General features: G+C 41.3%; 1 protein-coding gene across 3 annotated transcripts in view; it reads right to left on the bottom strand.

Annotated features, from left to right (window-relative positions):
• The window catches only part of LOC126427365 (coiled-coil domain-containing protein 50), a 177663-nt gene that overhangs the window by 20709 nt on the left and 132194 nt on the right, over positions 1 to 24760 (bottom strand). For 2 of the 3 annotated variants that reach the window (XM_050089712.1, XM_050089713.1), the window contains exons 1-4: positions 18410 to 19337; positions 10230 to 10359; positions 8332 to 8446; positions 1461 to 1594 (exon numbers count right to left, since the gene is read on the bottom strand). In XM_050089712.1, coding sequence (XP_049945669.1) covers positions 1461 to 1594; positions 8332 to 8446; positions 10230 to 10359; positions 18410 to 19322 — 1292 coding nt within the window. In that variant the 5' untranslated portion in view covers positions 19323 to 19337. Of the gene's footprint in view, positions 1 to 1460; positions 1595 to 8331; positions 8447 to 10229; positions 10360 to 18409; positions 19338 to 24760 lie in introns of those variants that run through there. The other variant, XM_050089714.1, reaches the window with a different exon arrangement.

The raw sequence follows: 24760 nt of genomic DNA, 5'->3' as shown, positions 1-24760 counted from the left end.
ATGTGGGCAGCTATGATGACATAGAAACTGCTATGTTTATACATATTTAACATTAAGTGATCTTTTCATGGCATGAAAATTACATCAGAGGATACTCCATTTTTGTTAACTATACTAAAATGCACACGTCAGCTTAAAGGACACACATGTCTAGATTCACAATGAAGTAGGCCCCCCCACCTGATATTAAGCTTTGCAGCACGCTTTTCGGGATGCTTTTTTTTGTACCAGTACCATATTGTCTCAAATTTGGTTTTTGTTATGGCATAATGCCATGCAAGCCACAAGATGAAAATGTGCACTTTAAATTCAGTGAACAGTTTAAACTAGCCAATAGTGAAGCACTGTTTCTTGTAAATTGGTTCCATCTCTAGGGAAGCTGCGTTTATTTAGCAAGCCGACAAAGGTAACTTTGTTGTTGTGCAAGGTGATCAATGCCTGCTTGCACACAAACCTGGGAAAAAACCAGTAATATTTCAGCCATTCTCTTTTCATTTGACGTGTGAATTGTACAAGAGAAAACAGCACATTCCACGATGCCCTCACCCCTCCCTGTCACTATAACCCAACTGCTCTGCAGATGCGCGAATCTCAAGCTTGGGTGCACCAGAAAATTTTTTGTGTGAAGCACGAATGCTTCTTGCTACTATTGCAGCCCCACTTGCCGTTTCTGAAACCGTTTGCTGTTACGAAGTAGTCCAGTCTTCATCCTAAAGCCTTTGACACATTCTGCTTTTGGTTTATTCTCTCATTTACATTTTATTGCTGCAGAAATTTAACTTTAGACTAAAGCAATGAAAAATGCCTGGAATTCTAAAAATCCCGAGTTTTCCCACCGTTTTCTCCCGGATAAAAACATTTCTGGGTTTTCTTGGAGCATATAAACCTTGTGTGAACACAGCCACCCACTCCCTACCCCCCAAGTCACCTACTCCATGAATAATATTCTTTTCACTGGCCACCATACAGTCACTGGCAATAACTTGCCCTTTCAATCTTGGTTCAGGTACAGAAGTGAACTGTGAAAGAACACAACAATGGAGCAAACAAACTTTACACAGCCGCATTTTTCATATGTAATATGAATGGCATCGAAATTTACTTAAAAGTTGCAACATTTGCATTACCAGTTTCAGCACACAACTCCCAAATTAAGACTTCATTAATTTACTAACAGCTTCACATCTATACGTAACAATCCCAGTTAACCTTTGTTAATAGAATTTTTTCACTTATTTTATCAGACAGTGACAGTACGATTGCTAACTGGAAGTGTTACATACCTTGCTAAAACAGTCAAATTAATCAAATCTGAAGGTGGTAACCCAGTGCTGAAACCAATAATGTGAATAATTAAAGTTATCTTTGACTAATAAATTACAGGAACATTTAAAATGCCACATTTGCATTTGCCAACATGGAAGTCATTAAAAAACCCACCCCACGCAGAGCAGCCTCACCTCATCCGGGCAGAGAGTTCATCAGGTGGGGGTGGCAGGCCCACGCAGTTAGGGTCCGGATCCAGAACTGGCTGCAGCAGCTGCAAGGGCGGTGTGGGGGAGTGCGGCGGGCCCAGGCGCTGCTTCTCCCTCTCCTAAAGCACACACCACACTGCTGTATGATGGTACGATATGAATGAGGCACTGAGAACCATGCAAGACTTGCAGAATGTAAATCATCAATTTTGAGACTGTACCATGCACACGTGCACCTAACATCTATCATGATACAATGGAAAGGAGAACAGAAAAATTAGTGCTTATTTGCTACACAAGCAACTTAAGAGATTTTGAGTGGGTAGCATTTCTGTAATACTACTATTGTGTTAGGGATGGGAAAAACCAACCAGTTACAACGAATACCAGTATTTTCGTTCTGAACACATTTTTTGTTACCTGTTTGGTCTCAGTTATAGTAGTTTTTTATTTTTTACTGATAACTGTGTAAGGAATTGAAAATCAATTAGCCATACCAATAGTGCTGAAGTTTTTCATTTTTAAACAACTCTTTAAAGAACAAGTAATTTTTGTTCATGAAATATCGCATTGTAACAAAATGGAAAAAAATGACAAGCGCCATTTTAATAACAATGGCGACAGACGCGAGCAACAAACACGTGTGATAATAATTGGTACGGCACTGCTGAGAGTGTACCTGTTCTGTGGCATGGCCCAATAGTTGGTACAAACGTACACGCAATGTACAACACTTTCCCCTATTTGGTCTATATGGTGGTTTTATTACAGAAACACACCATTCCTAGTCTGCAAGTATTTAAGTGCAGTATCAATGAGGTACAATGCTCCATTTGATTTGTAAGATTAAAAACAGGAGAAACTACAACAAACTTGCAATGTCACATAAGAGACAAACTTAATTCTGGAGAATTCATTCATAGTTAAAACCAGAAAGCTGCTGATCTACCTGCATCTACATACTTTTCTTTATCTGGTGCTCGTACCCCCTGAAAACTGACAAATTAACATGAAAAACAATTTCTTCAACTTTAGTTTTCACTCTCTAACACTGACTATTTTGCAATGTCAAAATAGTGGAACAATTCCCAACCAATCACCAACATGATTTGCTAACAGTTTAAAAAAAATGAAAATCTGAGAATGCTGGTGTTTTTAGTTATAAACAACTTGTCACTTTGAGGAAAGCAGTGAACAGAGGACAGGCCAAGTTTTCTTTTATTTGCCTTTTGAATATTTTGATTCAATGTATCTTGAAACTGAGGGAATAAAAATATTGCAATCTACATTCAATTTCTACATTAATTATAGGAAATTTTTTTTTAGCAGAAACACTTTACCATGAAGCACTTTTGTGTCTTACTTCATCACATCCTTTTATATAGAGAACATCATGAAAATACTGCTGCCAAGATAAAATCTCTTAATATTATTCAAAAGTTGTGTGGAATGACTAGGGGAGCTTCAGCTGATACCTTGCACACATCGTTCATTGTACTGTTCTTCTCAGCAGCCAAGTATTGTGCCCTGGTGTGGCTAAACTGCTGCCACACTAACTTGATCGACATCTGATTGGACCACACTATACAGTTAATAACTGGGGCAATCCTACCAACACCGATTTAGTTGTATCCTCTGCTGACAAGGGAACCTCCCCATCGCACCCCCCCCCCCCCTCAGATTTAGTTATAAGTGGGCACAGTGGATAGGCCTTGAAAAACTGAACACAGATCAATCAAGAAAACAGGAAGAAGTTGTGTGGAACTATGAGAAAATAAGCAAAATATAGAAACTGAGTAGTCCATGCAGACGATAGGCAACATCAAGGACACTGGAAACGCAGGAGCGCCGTGGTCTCGTGGTGACGTGAGCAGCTGTGGACCGAGAGGTCCTCGGTTCAACTCTACCCTCGAGTCAAAAGTTTAATTTTTTGTTTTCAGACAATTATCAAAGTTCAGGCACTCACACATCAATTTCGCTCTCCAAAATTCCAGGACATGTTCAGATTTGCTTGGAAATATGCAGGATTTAATGGTCTACACAAGGAAAAATTTGAAAACGTTAAAAACATATGTTTTGACAGAGCACAGGGAAAACTGTACGACTGTGAAACTGTTGCATTCATTTGTTGCAGTTTGTGTGACAAACTATGTTTTCATCACTTTTTTGGGAGTGATCATCACATCCACAAGAAAAACCGAAATCGGGCAAGGTAGAAGAATCTTTTTACCCATTCGCCAAGTGTGTATGTTAGGTGGGTCGACAACATATTCCTGTCATGTGACGCACATGCCGTCACCAGTGTCGTATAGAATATATCAGACGCGTTTTCCTGTGAAGGAATCGGTTGACCTATGACCTTGCGATCAAATGTTTTCGGTTTCTATTGGAGAGGCACGTCCTTTCGTCTACTAATCGCACGGTTTTGCGGTGCGGTCGCAAAACACAGACACGAAACTTATTACAGTGAACAGAAACGTCAATGAACGAACGGACAGATCATAACTTTGCGAAAATAAAGAAATTAAAATTTTCACTTGAGAGAAGATATGAACAAACGGACCTCTTGTTCCGCAGCTGCTCACGCTGACCACTGGACCACAGTGCTCCTGAGCTAAAAGTGTCCTTGATGTTACCTATCTTGCGCATGAACTACTCAGTTTGTAAATCTTGCTTTTTTTTCATAGTTCCACACAACTACTTCCTGTTTTCTCGATTGATCTGTGTTCAGTTTTTCAAGGCCTATCTACTGTGCCAACTTATAACTAAATCTGAGGGGGGTGCGATGGGGAGGTTCCCTTGTGAGCAACATGTATCCATCCACAATCTGCAGAAGTGAGGTCTTGCTCAGGGAATACCGCAAGCTACAGGAGAATCTCTATGACTAGAAACTCGGTTCAAGACACCCACTGTTACGGCAAGCAGAACAGCTAGATGTCGGTAATACCAGGGTGAGGACTCTGAAATCAGAACTTTTAGAAAATTGTGAAGAGTGCGAGTGGTTCAAAAAGTTAACTGTTTGACTGCTGGCACATAACTAGGCAGGAGACTATGGGTCATATTGAACAGTGCTTGCACTGTACACTGACGATGCACAGAGACTTTACGAACAGGGTGCTACAGAATCTCCGGTTTGTGACTGGGGCTCCAAACCAGACAATCTAGCACATTACAGATGAATGCACCTTGCATTCCTACCAGGTGAACAGGAGTTACCCCACGAAAGCTGATGATACGGTTCTTATATGGATTAAGAACTTAGATATTGACAGTTTTATACGTAGTTTTGTATTTTCATATTCTTGTTATATTTAGTAATACTAATGTTATATACCAGAGGGAATCATTCCACGTAGGAAAAATATATAAAAAACAAAGATGATGTTACTTACCAAACGAGAAAGCACTGGTATGTTGATAGACACTATAAAAAACACACAAATATTCAAGCTTTCGAAACCCAAGTTTGCTTCATCAGGAAACAGGGAAGGAGAGGGAAAGATGAAAGGATGCGGGAGAGGAGTCATTCCAATCCCAGGAGCGGAAAGACTTACCTCATGGGGAGAGGATCACCCTGTGGCTAAACCTGCCTAGGTACACGGCCAGCACATCTAGGCATAGTGTTACACTGTCCGGGTTATCTGGATACTTCCCACTGACACAAACCTATCAGAACTCCGGAGATGGGAACTTGCCCTTCAATATATTCTCTTTTCCCATTACCCACTAGGTCTCAACCTCCACTAATTTCAAGTTGCCGCACCTCGAACCTCACCTGTCATTCAACAACATCCTTGGCTCTGTACTTCCGCCTTGACTGACATCTCTGCCCAACCTCTTTGCATTTACATATGTGTGCCTGTGTCTGTATATGTGCGGATGGATATATGCATGCGTGTGTATACCTGTCTTTTCCCCCCTAAGGCAAGTCTTTCCGGTCCCAGGGTTGAAATGAATCCTTACCCTCTCCCTTAAAGCCCACATCCTTTCGTCTTTCCCTCTCTTCCCCCGTTTCCTGATAAAGCAACCTTGGGTTGCGAAAGCTCGAATACGTGTGTGTGTGTGTGTGTGTGTGTGTGTGTGTGTGTGTGTCAACATACAATCACTTTCTCATTCGGAAAGTTACTGCATCTTTGATTTTTCATAAGTTATATACCTGTATTTTAAACTGCATGTGAGCCACACGAGAAAATAAACAGGAATAGAAAATATAAAATCTGTACACCGGTTATCCCAAGCAATTCAAACATTTCAGGTAAAGTGCATTTCAGACTGATTTCAAGCACTTTTTTTTTTACCGCAGTGCACAGTATACATCTGACTGTTCCAACAGTCAATGACAGGACACAGAGGCTCCGAGAGTCTATCAGCTCTCTGCAGTGGAGGCTACCTGCCACACTGCCCTACTGCAGGTGTCCTGCACATGCATGAGCCACCGTTGCCCTCGACTGCACGTGCTGGCACAAAGGCCACATCCCAGTTGCCTGCACGCACACGAAAACGAGTCTGAACAGCCTATTGCACATTGACTGGGAGGCCAAATGAAACTTTCTACTGAAACAGCATCTTCTTAAGAAACATGACATCGATACTAAACCTGGGGGGTGCTTAGAGACTAAAGTAACAGACAGGCTTCAGTCCCTGGGGCAGATGCACCAAATAAGTGAATAGCTTAACAAGACTCTTGCCATTCCCTCTGTAATTCTAGTTGCACTTTTGCATCCTTCATTTCAACAGTATGGAAGAGGTATATAGTTAGCAATATATCTAAATACACTAAACCTACAGCAAGCAATTTGTTTTAAACCAGCCTCAATGACAAGATCCAATACATCTATGTGCACATACTTTGAAGTTATCTACTAGTACCCACATCTATGTATGGAAAGTCAACATGACTGACTTTTACTACACATGAAAATATAAGTAATAGTACCATAAAGGAAAAAATCTTTGTAACCAACAACACATCAGCTCAGACTAGAAGAGTCTAGAACACTTAAATTGCATGCTGGCACAATGCTGTTGCACGCTTGACTCACTCACTCCCTTGGCAATACAAGAGCGGGCTTAAATGGCGTGCAAAAAAGGAAAGCAGAGACAAACCTAAGCTAGGCATGGGGCACAAAAATATTAATTTATGCTGTTTCAGCAGATATGTGCACTACCAGATAAGGTTTACTAGTAAGGGTGAAGAAGAAATAAACCACCACCACCACCACCACCACCACCACCACCAACGGCAGTCTTGATAAACGAGATGATCATGATATATAGTACATGCTTGGAAAATTTGCTTAATTCAGTATCTCAAAGCCGAAGCTAAATTCACAAAGGGTTAATCACTCTCCAACTGAACTTTAGAAGTTAACTGTTTGAACATGGGTAAATATCACCACATTTAACCTTTAATTGCTTCAGTATTTCACAGCTAGTCAACAGCAAAGAATTCACCTTAACCATGCGTGTAATATAGTTATGTCTAAGTACAAGGTGATTAAAGAAACTTTCAAAATGCTGTAGAAGTAACACCACTGGTCAAAATGGCATCAAGATAGCACACCTCTGCACATTGCAAATCCAGTTAAGCAGCTGCTGAAACACCCATTTTGCTGCATTGAAGGCACACAATGTGCAACACCTTCTGAACATGACCCAGGAAACACTGCGATCAGTTGTGGAACACGCCTTTTCTCAATTTCAACTTGTTGAAAATGGTGGTCAGCATTTTTAATAAGTTTTGTGTCACACACACACACACACACACACACACACACACACACGTGAATAAACTGATTTGATTTTTACTGATGCCTTGTATACAGTGTTAGGCCCCAGGACCATTAAAAACCCATTTTTCCCGTCCGATGTGATATGACCTTGCCGTGGTGGATGGGCTTAACTAACAGTATCACACCTGTACACACATGCACACTGAGTAGTACAGTTTTTTTTAATGTCAAACTTACACCATCGGCATTGTTGTACGATTCATTTGTCATTTTTAGTCTACCACTATTAAATTGCTACATTTTGTGACTCTTCTGCTATACTTTTCCCCTTCACCGATAATATTCCGTAGGAATTTGACGTCACTCTGACGAGTGGTGTTACTTCTACAGTGGTTTGATGGTCATCACCCTGTACACTACAGTAAACAATCTTTATCACTCCTAATAATTTTCACAACCTTTAAAGCTGTTTGTCTTATTGCCAAAAAATTGCAGCTTCTCATGACTCTCACAGCAATAACATCAATATTTTGCAATTTAACTCCGATGCCACATTTATCAACATACAAAAATCATTAATCAATCCAAATGATCTTTCCTCTAAAAGCAAAAAAGAATCAAATTTATTAGCAACCTTTTTCGTGCAGGTGCTGATGGACTGCACATTACATCAATAGCAGAAAAGTGAAGAAATTAAATGTAAGCGTGAAGTGGACTGACACTTGCAGTGTGTATCCATGCATGGCAATACATTTTTAATTACCTCACAGAAGATAGCATAATCCTCCAACCAAGAGGGCTGAAGAGAATTGATTAAATTTAGTACACAATTTTCATAGGTTTCAGTAACACACTGTTGATATTAACATTTTAAAAAATCTTTCCTAAAACTCTCTCATCACATGGAAGCTTCATGGTTATGCACCAATATGCACAAAAATGTGATATTCTATAAATACCTATGCAAGCTACCCCCATTTTATAGACGACTACACAGCCAAACCCGTTTTTCAAGTTTGTCTGACAGATTTGTGTGTATATAGATTTGCTGGATCTGTAGCTAATTAGAACTTAAATGAATTTTTACGGAAGCATACCTCTGAAGTAGTTTACCGATTACTGACCTGGAGCCGCCAAGCGACATGCTGGTCTTGCGTCTCCAGGGCAGCTCGCTTTGCTGCCTCCTCCCGCTCCATCCGCTCCGCAAGCTCTGCGGCGACACGTGCGTCATACTCTTCCCTAAAAAATTGAAAGGTTCACTTTGTTAGGAAGCATGTCCACAAATAAGTGCATTCAGTTACGTATGTGTCACATTCTTCAGCAGTCTTATACAACAAATCCCACTAGAATGAGTGTCACGTGATGCTACACCACAGGGGCACATTTTGTTGCAAATTTACACACTAAAACCCATCAACATAGCATTTCAGATCCATAAAAATGCAAGCTAGAACGGCACCTGCTCAGCAACATGGGATATCTTAGAACTGCCACTGTGCTGTCACATATGGTACATAGGATGATTTAATTCATTCTGAAAGACTGAACACACATTTTTCTTCAATTTACATTTGCTAGCTTTGCCAATTATGAAATTCACTGCCCCCCAGCCCAATAGACATTTGGCTTCATAGGAGTGAGTAAATTACAAAATTTTTGGAATACTGGAATAAATGGAGGTCATTTTATATTTTAATTTGAAAGCGACTTATTTGCTAGGAGTAACAAGTGATTCTATAGAATGAATTTCATTTTTCTATAAGGTGCGGACGTAAATATTAGGTTCGCTTACCAGTCAGGTTATCACAACCAGATTTTCTGCTTTCACATTTATTGGATTTGCCAACTCTCAAATCGTCACCTTCCAGACTAACCTGGACCTTGGGTTGCACTACAGATCAGTGTCGCCATAATCAAAATTTTGGGGTCGGGTGGGGGATGTGGAGTCCAAATATGTAATTTTAGCCACCTAGCCAATGACTTGAAGAATTCAGAAAAAACTATGTTATACACTATCAAATCCGTTTTACAACCCTTACTCCAGAGAGAGAGAGAGAGAGAGAGAGAGAGAGAGAGAGAGAGAGAGAGAGAGAGACCTAGGCCACTCCGTCAATTAGCCTGAAGACAAAGCAGAGCTGTGTCCACAATGGCGACATCACCCAAGGCTCATCCTTAGCTTTCACTTCCTATCACAAATCTATTTTCAAGACCGCCCCAACAAATTACAATACTTAGTGGTTATAATTGAAGTGCAGCTATTCACACAGGTCCAGTGCAGGCTGTAATTATCGTACGGCAGTGGAACTTCGCACATATCTCATGTGATAATGTAAAACAGATTTATGCTGAAGGAAAAAACTGCTTCCAATTTTGGCCATCAGTTGCATATCTGGCACTGAATGCAAGAAGATACAGGAATGTTTCCATTTGTAATAATTAGGATCAGGACAGGGGCAGCAAACTTCAAGCAAATATGAAATGTATTATGTCTATTTTATTATTAACAGCCACTTACACAATTTGTTCAATACAAGCACCAGAGATGTTTACAAAATGCTGTAGGCACCACATCTGTGCCCCGTGGCTGAAATTTGACAGCGTAGATCAGCTGCACATTGACGCACAAGCCTATCTAACAAGTGTCACCGCCATATAATAATTACAGAACACCGCTACCTCCTTAACCAACTACAGTTTAATTATAACCACCCTGTATGAACTGCTACCTTTCCCACGCAGTTTCACACCTGATGACTTTTCCACAGAAGCTCTCTCTAATACAAAAAGAAGTACCCAGATATATTTTAACAGCACCACTCTCAAATTTTATTACTTTGCCTAACTTGTCACCACTTGATATACTCTCTTTGAAATATGTCACCCTAAGTTCACAAGATGCTGGGCCCCGAAACATTTGTGAAAACAGAGGAAAAATTACAATTGTGTTACCGCAGCAGTTTTCACCCAGAAACTGCAGTCAAATTTCACACACAGTCAACACTGTATATATGTAATCACTCACTGTTCCAAAGCCTGACGCCGCCGCATTTCTTCTGCCAGCTCCTGTTCACGGCGCTGTTCGTCTCTCGCACGAGGGAAATCTTCGCGTACCACTGCATTTCGCCACCGGTTACCAGACAGGTGATGTTCAACTGCAAAACAGATGAGAAGGGCGAGTTAGTGTGGTCTTACCATCAATTCTACAAAGCAACATACTTGCAAATTTCACACACAACTTTCCAATTACTACAGGCTGTTCAAACAATGAAGAGAATAGGAAATTACAGTGACACAGCTAGAACGACAGAGGTCATTACTTAATGGTGCTGCCTGAGCGTATGTTTCTAGCTATTTGCTGCCACGACTAATTTACAGCAAATATCTTTTACGAAGGGTAGTGGCAAAAGCTAATTGGAATTAAGGGTTTTCCACTGGCTAATTATAACAAAACTTGAAATTTTCTTCTCCAAGATGTTTCTAGTGCAAGGTCAATATAAATATTAATGCTCTGTGTTAACACTACAGTGTTTTTAAATGGAACGGACAGGAATTTTAAATGCTTGACAAGTAAAGATTGCATTAAAGGTCAAAGCTAGAGAGTTTAACTGATGCACGAGTAATAAAATCTGCATCATTTACTGGTGAAAGTGTGCTGTAGTATGTTCAAAGCCACGTTAGAAAGTTTTCCAACAAATCTGTTCAACAATCCTTTTTATTCATCACAATATCACATGCTACATGTTCACAAAAGTAATTATTTCTGATAATGAGGCTCAAGAGTGGCCTTTGTAAATACAGTTTGGAATGGCATTCCATGAGAAATTGAGCTGCACACTGCACCAGATTCAGAAAATATCCACCAGCATATTAGGTATGTATTGTCTTATTTATACAACCAAGATTAAAGTTTCCTTACTTGTGTGAATACTGTACATCTTGTTTGATTAGTATAAAAAAAATGAACAACATTCAAGGAAAGTCTAGAGCAGCTGTGTTTTTAGCTGACCTACAACACAGGCCAAATTTCTTTGCACAAGTGAAACATGTTTCGTTTCACTTTCCTTTTCAATGAACTAGGTTTCTGAAGCTTTACAGTTGTCATGTAAGGGTCTTTATTAATCCCTGGCATTACTTACAATAGGGTTAATTGGAGTGATTTAAGTATAAAGAACCAAGTTTTAAGCTTAATGGCTTTTAACCACAATATAATTTTCCTGTCAGTTCGTCATATATTAGCAATGCGATATTTTAGAATTTTTCCTATTGCATTTTCCTCAAGTATAATGACTCTCTCTTACAATAACCCTGAGTTCAACTGCACCCAATTTTCCCCCTTTTTGTAGTAATGTTGGTATACACTGTAATATTCAAGTAAAACATGCTTTAATGTTTTATTATGCTACAATTACCCCAATCATATGTAAGTGCAGGTCCATGAAACCAATGGAAGTATATATCTACGTTTCTAAGAAGCTCAACGACGAACAATGTTAATTACATGACAAAAAATCTATTACACACGATTCAAAACAATTTTTAGTTTCTCATTAAAACAGGTGCAAGAAACACTTTAATTATTTGCTCTAAATCAATCCATTCTGCATCATCCATCCAAGGGAAATGTACCTATGACAATTCCCTTTGCGTATGGATAGAAACTACATTGAATATAGTTTCCACTTGTGTAGATCTTATGCTGTTCTTTATCCCCGGTACTCTTGCACTATCTTACCACAGTCATTTTGTTAATGCATTGTAGTCAATATTATTTCTGAATTTGAGCCAATTCTTGTAGCACAATGAAGGTTTTTTTTGTTTGTCTTCAGTTTCATCACTTCCGTCCCTGGGTCTAGTGATAATTGCTTGTGTGTTTCGTATGGAATATTGCAATTTCTAGAACAGCATATGATGACATTCCCTTTTCACTTCTCTGATCTTCTCAAGATCACTTGAGTCATACGTGCAGTATGTCTTTCGCAAGCCGGCCGGTGTGGCCGTGCGGTTAAAGGTGCTTCAGTCTGGAACCGCGTGACAGCTACGGTCGCAGGTTCGAATCCTGCCTCGGGCATGGATGTGTGTGATGTCCTTAGGTTAGTTCGAACCATTTGTCTTTTGCAATATATGTGGCATGCTTTGCTGTTTGTGGAGAGGGTTGTGTGCCCCAGTGATGCAGTTAACTGTACCATTCGTGCACCCACAACGGATGGGTATCGGTTGATGGAGCCAAACATGTGGTTTCTGAAGAGGGGCAGCAGACTTTTCAATAATTGCAGGGGGCAACAGTCTGGATGATTGACCGATCTGGCCTTTTAACACTAACAAAAACAGCTTTGCTGTTGAGATAATGCAAACAGCTTAAAGCAAGGGCATGCAGATTTACTGTATATTTACCTCTCAGGTAAAATATTCCAGAGGTAAAGAAGTCCTCCCATTTGGATCTCCAGGTGTGGCCTACTCAGGACAACGTTATCAGGAGAAAAAACTGGCATTCTATCAGTCAGTATGTGGAATGTCAGGTCTCTGAATTGGACAGGTAGGTAAAATGAACATGACTTCTGGTCAGGGGAATACAGGGTTATAAATACAAAATCAGATAGGTGTAACAGGAGTGGTTGTAATAATTAATAAAAAAAATAAGAATGTGGATAAGCTACTATGAACAGCGTAGTGAACACATTACTGTAGCCACGACAGACAAGAGGCCCACACCTACCACAGTAGTGCAAGTTTATAATGCCAACTAGCTCTGCAGATGAATGGATTTAAGAAATGTGTGATGAGATTAAAGAAAGTATTCAAATAGTTAAGGAAGATGAAAATTTAGTAGTCATGAAGTACTGGGATTTGATAGTAGGGAAAGTAAGAGAAGGAAAATAAGTAGATGAATATGGAATGGGGTAAGGAATGAGAGGAAGCCACCTGATAGAATTTTGCACAGAAGACAGATTTTGGACACAGATTTTAAATTGCAGTACATTTCAATGGCAGATGTGGACTCTGGCCACTGTTTATTGGCTATGAACTGTAGATTAAAATCTACCTTTCTGCAGTTTCTTCAGTGTCAAAGGGATGTGACCGGGAAACAAAGAACTAGAGGCCGTAGATAGTTTCAGTGCAAGCATTAGGGAACAAATGGTTGGGAAGAAACACACTCCAAGGGACAAGTAGAGGTTTTTTAGAGTAGCTGAGGGTGCCACAGGGGAATGTGTTACAGAACAAACTCATACACACACTTTAAAAGTCGTTCACCAAAATGTACAGTCTCTACCAAACAAACTTGATGAAATAAATGTACTTCTTAGGAATGAATGGAAGGAGGTATCAGTTATGTTTTTGTGAGCACTGGCTAGAGAAGGACCATTTACAGTATTCAAATATAACCGGTTTCACTCTGGCAAACTACTTTTGCAGATCAATATCAAAGCTTTGAGGAAGCTGAGCAGATACTCGCCCCACTGCTAGATATATCTAATTCTTCACTATCAAGTGGTATTTTCCCACAACAGTTAAAAACTGCAAAAGTTGTACCCCTTTGCAAAAAGGGCGATCGGCAGCAGATGGTCAACTATAGGCCTGTGTCACTCCTATCAGGTTTTTCAAAAATCATTGAAAAACTAGTTCTGCTACAACTAACTGATTTCTTTAACAAAAAAAATTATTTCAGGATGTCAGCATGGCTTCAGGCCTCAGTGCAGTACTGAAACAGCCACTTTTAGCCTCATAAATCTTATTTTAAATTCAGTGGATAATCACAAAAATGTTTCGGGGATTTTCCTGGATTTAACAAAAGCATTTGATCTAATAGACCATGAAATTCTCCTGAGAAAGTTAGAGTGGTATGGTGCAAGAGGCCTGCCACACGAGTGGCTGAAATCCTACCTAGAAAATCGCTCTCAGATAACAGAGGTAAAACACATGGGAAAAAACGAACTCCAAGCTTATCAATCGAAACCTTCCACATTAACCCACAGTTTACCACAAGGCTCAATTTTAGGTCCCTTTCTCTTCCTAATTTTCATAAACGACTTCCCCCTACACGTTCAACACTCCGAACCAGTGCTATTTGCAGATGACAAGCATATCAATTGAAGGTGAAAATGAAATGGCTCTAAGTTTAAATGCTAAAGTCACAAGTGAAAATGTCTCAGAGTGGTTTATGAGGAATAAATTACTGATAAACCCTCAAAAAACAGTCGTCTTACACATCCATACACAACAAAATAAAAACCCATTAAAACCAAACATGTCAATGGAAAACCAAAGAATTAACAGTGTCACTGAAGCAAAATTCCTTGGTATCTACTTACAAGACAATCTTAAATGGAATTCCCACATCACTTCATTAAATTCTAAACTATCCAAAATGACTTATGCGATGAGGATTATATGGAACAACACAAGTCCTGAAACAGTTAGAGCAGTGTATTACGCTTGCCTACACTCCCTATTGAGATATGGCATCATATTCTGGGGAAATTCTCCTCATTGCATAACCACATTCCGGAAACAAAAAAGGATTGTGAGGATAATGAAAAATGCCAACAGCCGAAAATCATGCAAACCATTCTTTAAAGAACTGGGGATTCTACCCCTACCATGTATCTATATACTGGAAGTTGTAATGTTCCTAAAAAAAAGCATGCTAAAAAATGGAAATGTATTTATTCAAAATAAATCTGTACATGAACACCATACAAGGGCAAATAGTGACATACACAGACATCATTGTTATACCACACTGTGCAAGAAAGGTGTATATCACTCAGGTTCACATTTGTTTAATAAGCTGCCAAGTAACCTAAAGGCCATAAACAAAATCCATAGCTTTAAAAAATCTGTAACATCATATCTCTTGGAAAACTGTTTTTACTCAGTAGCACAGTATCTTGAAAAATAAGTTGGTTGTAACAATATAAAAATGTAATGTAACAATATAGCAATATAAAAACGTAACAATTTATAAATGTAATGTGTACACCAATGTAACATATTACTGTAATATCATTTTGTCCAACATCTAAGGTAAGGTATATGTACCACAAAGATTCAGGACATAAATAAATAAATAAATAGACAAAAACAGGTGAAAAGACTGCAGTAAAGGAAAGATGGGTAGCTTTGAGAGACGAAATAGTGAAGGCAGCAGAGGAAGAAGTACATAAAAAGATGAGGGCCAGCAGAAATCCTTGGGTAACACATGAGACTGAATTTAATTAATAAAAGGAGAAAATATAAAATTCAGTAAATGAAGCAGGCAAACAAAGAATACAAAAGTCTCACAAATGAGTGACAGGAATTGCAAAATGGCTAAGTGGGAGTGGCTGAAAGATTAATGTAAGGTTGTAAAAGCATGTATCACTAGGAATCACATAGATACTGCCTACAGGAAAACTGAGGTTTGCCAACGACATTTTAATTCTGTCAGAGGTAGCAAAGGACTCTGAAGAACAGTTGAATGGAATGGACAGCGTCTTGGAAGGAGGATACAAGATGACCAACAAAAGCAAAATGAGGATAATAGAACGTAGCTGAATGAAATCAGGTGATTCTGAGGGAATTAGATCTAGGAAATGAGACACTGTAGCAGTTTATGAGTTTTGTTACTTGGGCAGCAAAGTGACTGATGATGATCGAAGTAGAGGATATAAAATGTAGACTGGCAAGGGCAAGGAAAATGCTTCTGAGGAAGAGAAATTTGTTAACATCGAGTATAGATTCAAGTGTCAGAAAGTCTTTCCTGAAAGTATTTGTGTAAAGTGTAGCCATGTATGGAAGTTTAGATAAGACAACAGAAGCTTTTGAAATGTGGTGCTACAGAAGAATACTGAAGATTAGATGGGTAGATCACACAACTAATGAGGAGGTACTGAATAAAACTGGGAAGAAGAGAAACTTGTGTCACAACTTTACAAGAAGAAGGGATCGGTTGGTAGGACACGTTCCAAGGCATCAAGGGATCACCAATTTATTATTGCAGGGAAGTGCAGAGGGTAAAAATCAGAGGGAGACTAGGAGATGAATACACTGAACAGATTCGGAAGGACGTAGGCTGCAGTAGCTACTGGGGGGTGAAGAGGCTTGCACATGGTGTAGAGCTGCATTGAACAAGTTTTTAGACTTAAGGCAACAACATCAAGAAGAACCACCTACAATTACTCCACATGCATAAACTTTAATTTACATTCGAATTATTAGTGATATTACTAATTTTATTAAAGTTTGGTTTAAAACGTGTGTAATGTACACACATTTGAGTTTAGCTACTGTATCAACACTGGCCAACACAAATCAACGCCATATTATAGCCTCCTGTGAAATTTAGAATATATGTAGAATTTGAGCATGTGCGAACATTAAGTTAAGAATTATACAACATGTTCTTTACACCCGAATTATGTCATCACACTCAAATAAACCCAACCGATCCTATCTGCTTTATAATGAGAGGAAAGAGTAGAGTACAATAACATGTTCACAATTTAAGTTAATATTCAACACAGTTTAGCCTTTTCTGTTTGTCGCCGCGAGAAATGAGCCACATGAAATCTATGTAAATCTTAAAACAATCCAGAACAAAATTATGAAGACATGCTACCTTACTACTTTAGGCTATATGGTCATTAAATGGAGTACGAAAGAAAATCGTGCGACATACTACTAGTCGCAGAGAATGGCACAGCTAAAGGAAGAGGGGGGAACTTTCCAAATAACACGTGGCTCTATGGCAATGAACGTCTGGGTGAAAGTGCACATAACTGTGTAGCCGTCGTTTCCGTTGTGTGCAATGTTGGTAAGCGTTTGCAGGATGACCGACGGCAAGCTAACACGATTCCACCAGCGCCTCTGAAATCTCGACATTCCGAAAAAAAAAAAAAAAAAAAAAAAAGGCAAAATTTTTGCCACAACTAGATTTAAGATAGATCGACTGTTTGGCTACCGCACACTATCACCACACTGGCTACGTTCAACGTTAACCAATTGTCAAGAGCACCACGAAACAGAAGGGCCGCGGGCAAAAGGACTGTTACTTTAACATATGTATGTACGTAACATACATCAAAATACTGAGACTCGTCCATTACGTGTGATCTGTCTTCGAAGCGTACTCTAACACAGTACTACGGCATTGATAATTGAAGTATATTTTCCTTCTTTTAAACTCAGGTCTTAGATGAACAGGTCGGCGGAAGACCCTTCTAAGTCAATTGAGAAGAAATTGTGATAACACAGTTACGTCTTCGAACGCACTACACGCTGTTACAACCTACAGCTACACAGGTAAGTCTCCTGTGTAATTTCTGTAGTCTTGTTGAATTTACGATATTGCTTTTGAATTCTAACAGATAACGTGTAATATCACGGAATACGCTCGTGGGAGTTAGTCTTTCTTCCGCCGACGTCTTCATATCGTCACAAAATACCCGGCCGAATAAACCACTACCAGTCCTCATTGCATGTATCCCATGGTCTACGTCAGGTTGAAAGGTAATACTTTTGTTAACCGGTCACATCAACTAATGTGAACGGCACATAATGGTTGTGGTAACATGCGTGTGTAGCCTAATGTTTGCGGTTTCCGCTTCTTTCAACGGACTAACTAAAACTGCTACGAAAATTCAGGAAACGTACGTTCGATAATTAGCATAGACTCCGACTAGCACCTTTACGTATATCATGCGTATATTGAAAGAAATGGCAAGAAACGGGCTTCTGATGAGACATTTGTTAACATCGGATACGGGTGTAAGCGTAAGACATGGACGATAAGCAGTAAAGACACGCTTCTGAAACGTGGTGCTACAAAACACTTCTTAAGATTAGATGGGGAGATCATGTAATGAGCAAGGTACTTACCAGACTTAAACCAAAAAAAAATTGCCATAAATTGACTAAAAAATGGATCAGTTGATAGGACGCATCATGGGACGACAAGGCCAAGAGATGGAATGAAGTAAGCAGGAGCACATAGATGCAGGTTGCAGTAGTTACTCTGAGAGGAAGAGTCTTGCACAGGATACAGTAGCGTGGAGAGCAGCAGTACACCATCCTCCAAGCAACAGCATCGTACATGAATAACGAAAAAATGCAAGGTGGAGGGTCACGTGGGTGCACCTTAGCCAGCGTCTGTCTTGACAGTTTTAATAGACGCCTACACAGTATTTATCAACAACAGAGCAATCAAATACTGCGCTGGAGACAGACCTGTGCGCGTTCCGTCGGCCCCGATGTCGAGGGCCTCCAAAGCCTTGCGCAGCCTCCGGACTTCGCGCCACAAAGGCCGCCTCTGCCTGCCGGCGGACGCCGGCTCGCCGCTGCAATCCCCGAAGCGCCCGGCGTGCCCACCACGCTGCACCACTCGGCTGCTAGCCAGCACCGGAGAGCCGCACTTCGCACAAAGGCCCGAAATCGCGCAGGGCCGCAACGCGCTGCCGGCGGCCGTGTGACCTTGGCGGGCGCAGGCGGCGGGCTCGGAGCGCGTGCGCTTCGGTCGTTCGCCGGCGCGATGCTGTGGCAACGTGGCCGACGCCCAGCGTTCCACGCTCACCGTACGCGGCCGCGAGAGCGCAGCAGCTGCGCGCTTCGTCAGCACTCGCTTCCGCAGCGAGTCTGCCCCGGCGAACCAACTCGCGGGGATGAAATCGGGGGTGGGGGAACCCCGCGGGGACCACGAGGGCAACGAAGACGCGGTGGAACATCCGTCGAAAAGGCGCGGCGCTGTTGCAACTCTACTTCCCAACGGATCTGGTGCCGAAAGTACTTTACAATCTCGCCCACCCGCCGAAATCTGTGGTCGCGCGCTCCCCTCCGAGGGCGTGCCGGCCCCCACCCCTCGCTTTACGCCCGACTGCGCATGCGCCACTACCCCCACTACTGAGGCGCGACCTTGGGGCTTTCCGGCCGTTACGGACAGTGCTCTCCCTCCCGCGGCGCGGCCAGAACGGACGGATTCCGAGCGGACACTGCCCCTGCCTGGCAACGAACTGCGACGCAGCTCGGCAGCGGCGAAAGTGCGCGAAACGGTCTGTACCCTGCTCGGGACAATGCCGCGAACCTCCGGCTCCGCGCTGCATCGTGCAGGAAGCTTAGCAGCGGTCTTGCCGGTGCAACACAGCATTGAACTTATTATTTAACGTAAAGTTGGCGCACCAAGTTATTCCCCGAAGGTATTAATTGTGCAAGCTGCAAATTTCTTACCCCAAAAACAATTTTCCACAAAACACTCAAGTCAGTTGATTCAAATATTTAAATGGGTGATTACGCATACACAAGTGGAAGTATAGTGTAGAGAAAACTGAGCAAATTAACACTGCATTCCGCAAAACCAGAAACATTCAAGAAGGCTTTAGCGTGGGAGACAAAAACATGAGTAGTGAGGTCCGAAAATCTGTATAGGTTGTAACACTAACTAGTGCAGGAAGGTCGCGTAAACCAAAACATAGAAATAACACTGGTTAGACACACTGACAGAAGCTCCCGACCTAAGAAATATATATATATATATCTCAACACGTACATAACATAATACACACAGGGCGCAAAAGCAGGATGTCGTTCTTCGGACATTTGGCTAGAATAGGCGATGGCTGACGAACCAAATCTTTACTGAAATTTTGCAACTCTAAAGACTAACAGCATTGTTTATAGAGACACTAAATGACAAAGTAGAAAGTTTAAACATAACAGGAACAGGAGACAAACTCAACAGCTAACAGCTGCAAAGCAGTGATGAGACCATATGAACGAATGTGGGAGACGTGGAAGAACTTACGCAGTAAGAATTGGAGATTTTATGAGTTCTGCTAAAGGGCTAATCGAATATACATTAAGTACTACTGCGACATTCGCCCACGGAGGATATTTAGTACCGATTGTCGTCTAGGCCCAATCTATCCTTACTAGTTAAGTGACTTTCCGTTTGGCTTCCGTAAATGTCACCAAATAACTTCAGACACAAACTGAAACAACCTAGTATACTTTATTTCGCTGGTGACGTATTCAACGTAATTTAGGCGAGCTCCGACGTTAATGGTTTGGTAACGAACTGGAGATTTCAATGGGAATTACAGGTGTACTACAGCGATAGACTCTTAATTTTTAGTTCAAAGCATTGTGGCAACATAGCTTCTTATCCAGTCTCCATAATCTGAACTATAAACGTCCCCGCCACTTCAGCTCTCCACGCCTTTCAAATGTCTAGAGAAATCCACGAACACTAACCAACAGGTTTCGTCCCGTCAGTACATTATTTCCTTGCCGTTTACCAAAACCGCTTCAACAGAGTGTCGTTGACGTTCTAAGGGAGTACAAATAGCACGTAACGTTCTCTCAGAATTTGGAGATTGTTTATTCAGCAGCGCTCACGTTTAACATTTGCCAAATTCGAAAACATAGGAGCCAACGAAGTCCCTGGTAATGTCCGCTAAGGCCATTTTCCGCTACGCACGACGTCAATCTGTTGCGCTGGAAGTTCGGTGGCCCCGGCCAGAGCAGCTGCACTTGACGGACACCCTGTACCGAGCCCAAGAGGGGGAAGGCTACCTGCTCTGAGAAACGACTGTGCCAACGTTGCTTCTTATCCCGTCCCCTCTGCTTCGACAACCAACTTGCGCGCACCTCCAGCACAAATATCTCAGCAAAACTACGTATACTTCACGTTCGGGCAATCTGTCCCATAACCAAAGGGCCGAAAACTAACATCGCAGTTTTACCATGAGAACGACACGTCACCTTCCTGTGTGACGAATCAACGAAATTTTAAGACGGTAGTCCGTAAAATTTCGAAACAAGCTCAGTGACGCAACTCGCGCCTACTGCTAGAATATTTTCAACAAGGGATGGCACAGTTCTTGGTATACGCTCGCTGGCGATATCTTAACCTTAGAAACCAGCCGCAAGTCGAAACGGAACAGGGTTAGTTATTTGACCAGTTCAGCACTTTCCCTCTTTGCTGTCAACTACGGTTCATAACAAAATCCATATACTTCTATGAACATGCTAACACGCTAGGATAACAACGCCAATATTCCACTATAGTCTGTCGTTGGCGTAACTCTAAAATGGCTCGCAGCACAGTACGTAGCATTTCATTAACGAGAAGCCAACGACATTTGTTGCAAGATCACTATGCAGGGCTAAAATCTTAATCCAGCTTATATAAGAACGACACACACACACACACACACACACACACACACACACACACACACACACACACACACACACACACTGCACACTTCACCTATGACCAAATTGTTGACATATACACCACCGCGTTTTCCTAGGGAACTTTAGTATTATAATCCAAAGGAATGGAGACAAATGACTGACAGCAGCACTTAACCAATGTGTCTACCACACGCGACTACCACGTAAAAATCACTTGTTCTGAACCCCTGCTGTACCCAACGCATGTGCTCGCTTCGACTGATAAGCAACGGACAAAACCGCGCTAAAGTAGCGGCGACAACTTTCCTCGCACTGTCTAGGGAAAACTGCAACTCCCGGCAACGAGCAGTGGGACCGTGTGGTGTGACATGACGGAGGTAACCCGAGTCCGTTACGGCTTTCTGCACTACAAACATCCCTGGGGAGGTCTCAACACGCCCCAGATACCTTCATTTATACACAAAGTCACATCAAACATACCTCATTTCAAATATAATTAAAAACACTCAGATGTCTAGTACAAATGTGTCTGGTGGAAACCTATTGCAAAGTGAGGGTCCGTTTTGGAATATCAGGAAACATTTTGAAGTCCGAACTGGTCTTCATCAACGACTTCGTACAGATTTGCAGTAATGTACATCTACATGGATACTCTTCAAATCACATTTAAGTGCCTGGCAGAGGGTTCATCAAACCACCTTCACAATTCTCAATCATTCCAATCTCGTATAGCGCGCGGAAAGAATGAACACCTAAGCCTTTCCGTACGAGCTCCGATTTCCCTTATTTTATCTTCGTGATCGTTCTTCCCTATTTAAGTCGGTGCCAACAAAATATTTTAGCATTTGGAGGAGAAAGTTGGTGATTGGAATTCTGTGAGAAGATTCCGTCGCAACGAAAAATGTGTGCCTTTTAATGGTCAACTGCCACTTTTCGCACCGTTTCGATATTTCTTTTAGATAGTTTTGCAGTTGGTTTTGATCTTCTGATGACTATTAGTCAAACGACAGCGTCATCTGCAAACAACCGAAGACGACTGCTCAGATTGTCTCCAAAATCGTTTATACAGATAAGGAACAGCAAAAGGCCTATACCACTACATTGGGGAACGCCAGAAATCACTTCTGTTTTACTCTGTAACTTTCCGTCAATCACAACGAACTGTGACCTCTGACAGGAAATCACAGCCAGCCACATAACAGACGATATTCCATAAGCACGCAATTTCACTACGAACCGCTTGTGTGAAAAGCCTTTCGGAAATCCAGAAATACGGAATCAAATTCCTTGTCAATAGCACTCAGCACTTCATGTGAATAAAGAGCTAGCTGTGTTTCACAAGAACGATATTTTCTAAACCTATGTTGACTGTGTAGGGCTTTGACGAGACAGAAGTGTCCAGATTGCAAAGCGTTCACAAAAAATAGCGTTTTGGTGCGGGTCGGGTGAGGTACGATCCATTTATGTTGACGCAGATTCCGGGCATTGGCTGACTCATCGGCAAGATGACAGAATGGTAATCTGACGATCACAGGATCGGCTCCCCGAGCAGTACCGTTTTATTTTGAGTTTTCACGTAACTTCTAGACATAAACAGAGGTAAATCCCAATATACAGGTCGTTTCAAAAGTGAAGATAATTCACGCATGGAAAGTACAGGCCAAAAGTAGCTAAAAGCTCCAACAAACTTGAGTCCACAAGTCAACCGCTTTCGAGACAACATCTGTTACGGAACACATGGCATCTCGAAACGTTAAAGTGTTGTTGTTGTTGTGGTCTTCAGTCCTGAGACTGGTTTGATGCAGCTCTCCATGCTACTCTATCCTGTGCAAGCTGCTTCATCTCCCAGTACCTACTGCAACCTACATCCTTCTGAATCTGCTTAGTGTATTCATCTCTTGGTCTCCCTCTACGATTTTTACCCTCCACGCTGCCCTCCAATACTAAATTTGTGGTCCCTTGATGCCTCAGAACATGTCCTACCAACCGATCCCTTCTTCTAGTCAAGTTGTGCCACAAACGTCTCTTCTCCCCAATCCTATTCAATACCTCCTCATTAGTTACGTGATCTACCCACCTTATCTTCAGCATTCTTCTGTAGCACCACATTTCGAAAGCTTCTATTCTCTTCTTGTCCAATCTGGTTATCGTCCATGTTTCACTTCCATACATGGCTACACTCCATACAAATGCTTTCAGAAATGACTTCCTGGCACTTAAATCTATACTCGATGTTAAAAAATTTCTCTTCTTCAGAAACGATTTCCTTGCCATTGCCAGTCTACATTTTATATCCTCTACTTCAACCATCATCAGTTATTTTACTCCCTAAATAGCAAAACTCCTTTACTACTTTAAGTGTCATTTCCTAATCTAATCCCCTCAGCGTCACCCGATTTAATTTGACTACATTCCATTGTTAAAATGGGTGTTCGAAATTTTGTCTATGCGTCTGAATGATGCAACATTTAAGTCTTCTCTTAAACTAGTTGCAAATCCTCTCAGATCGTCCTGGAGAATTCTGTAAATGTTTGAGGCTGTTTCAATCCGCAAGCGTAATTCCCACAGGAGTTTACCTCGGTAGCGTAACTTTTTTTTTCCTCCTCTACACGACCCCACACACGTAACTCCATGGAATTTCAAGCCGGATACCTTTAAGACCATGGCATAGGCCCTCTCGGCTTTACCCAATGTTGACCGTACGTCCGAGTTGGAAGCTGGCCCACTCGTAAATGAAAATGTGCTGGAGCACCGTCATGCATGAAACGTGTTCCAGCGTTGGTTCAATGAGGCGGCATCATGTATATGTTGAAGTACAGCCACTGCTGTCCGGTTAGTATCTGAGTTAGGAAGTTTGGTCCAATTATGTGGCCTCCGAGCAGTCTTGCCCGAACGTTCACTAATAACGCTGCTCGTCTGATACGTGTGTTGCATTCGGATTCATATCGGCCCAAATGTGACCGTTATGGCAGTTAAAAATACCGTCACGGGTAAATCCAGCCTCACCCGTGAACAGAACACTGCTTACAAACAGGGGATTGAGGGTGCACTGCTGTCTCACTCAGCTGGCAGACATCACTGTGCAAAAATGAAAATCGAATGAAAATAGCCAATTCCTATCAATTCTAATATCCTCATCACGAAAATCAGAAATACAATTCAAAATTAGGTCTAGGTTAGATTTTACACTGATTACGGTGAGAATCATGTACGGATTTTATTGTTAAGTTTAAAATCAAATATTATAATGGTTTGTCAAAGTTAAGCTTAAAAGCAGTGGTTTTACATATTGATAATGAGCTTCCTTCGATACCAGTACGCGTACGAAAAAAGTCATACCAAAACAAAATTTTACTAGGAGCCATCAAGTGCAGTGACTGCATGGCG

Source organism: Schistocerca serialis, chromosome 11 (genome assembly GCF_023864345.2).
Source record: "Schistocerca serialis cubense isolate TAMUIC-IGC-003099 chromosome 11, iqSchSeri2.2, whole genome shotgun sequence".
Taxonomy (NCBI): Eukaryota; Metazoa; Arthropoda; class Insecta; order Orthoptera; family Acrididae; genus Schistocerca; species Schistocerca serialis.
This window is presented reverse-complemented; position numbering and strand designations above follow the sequence as displayed.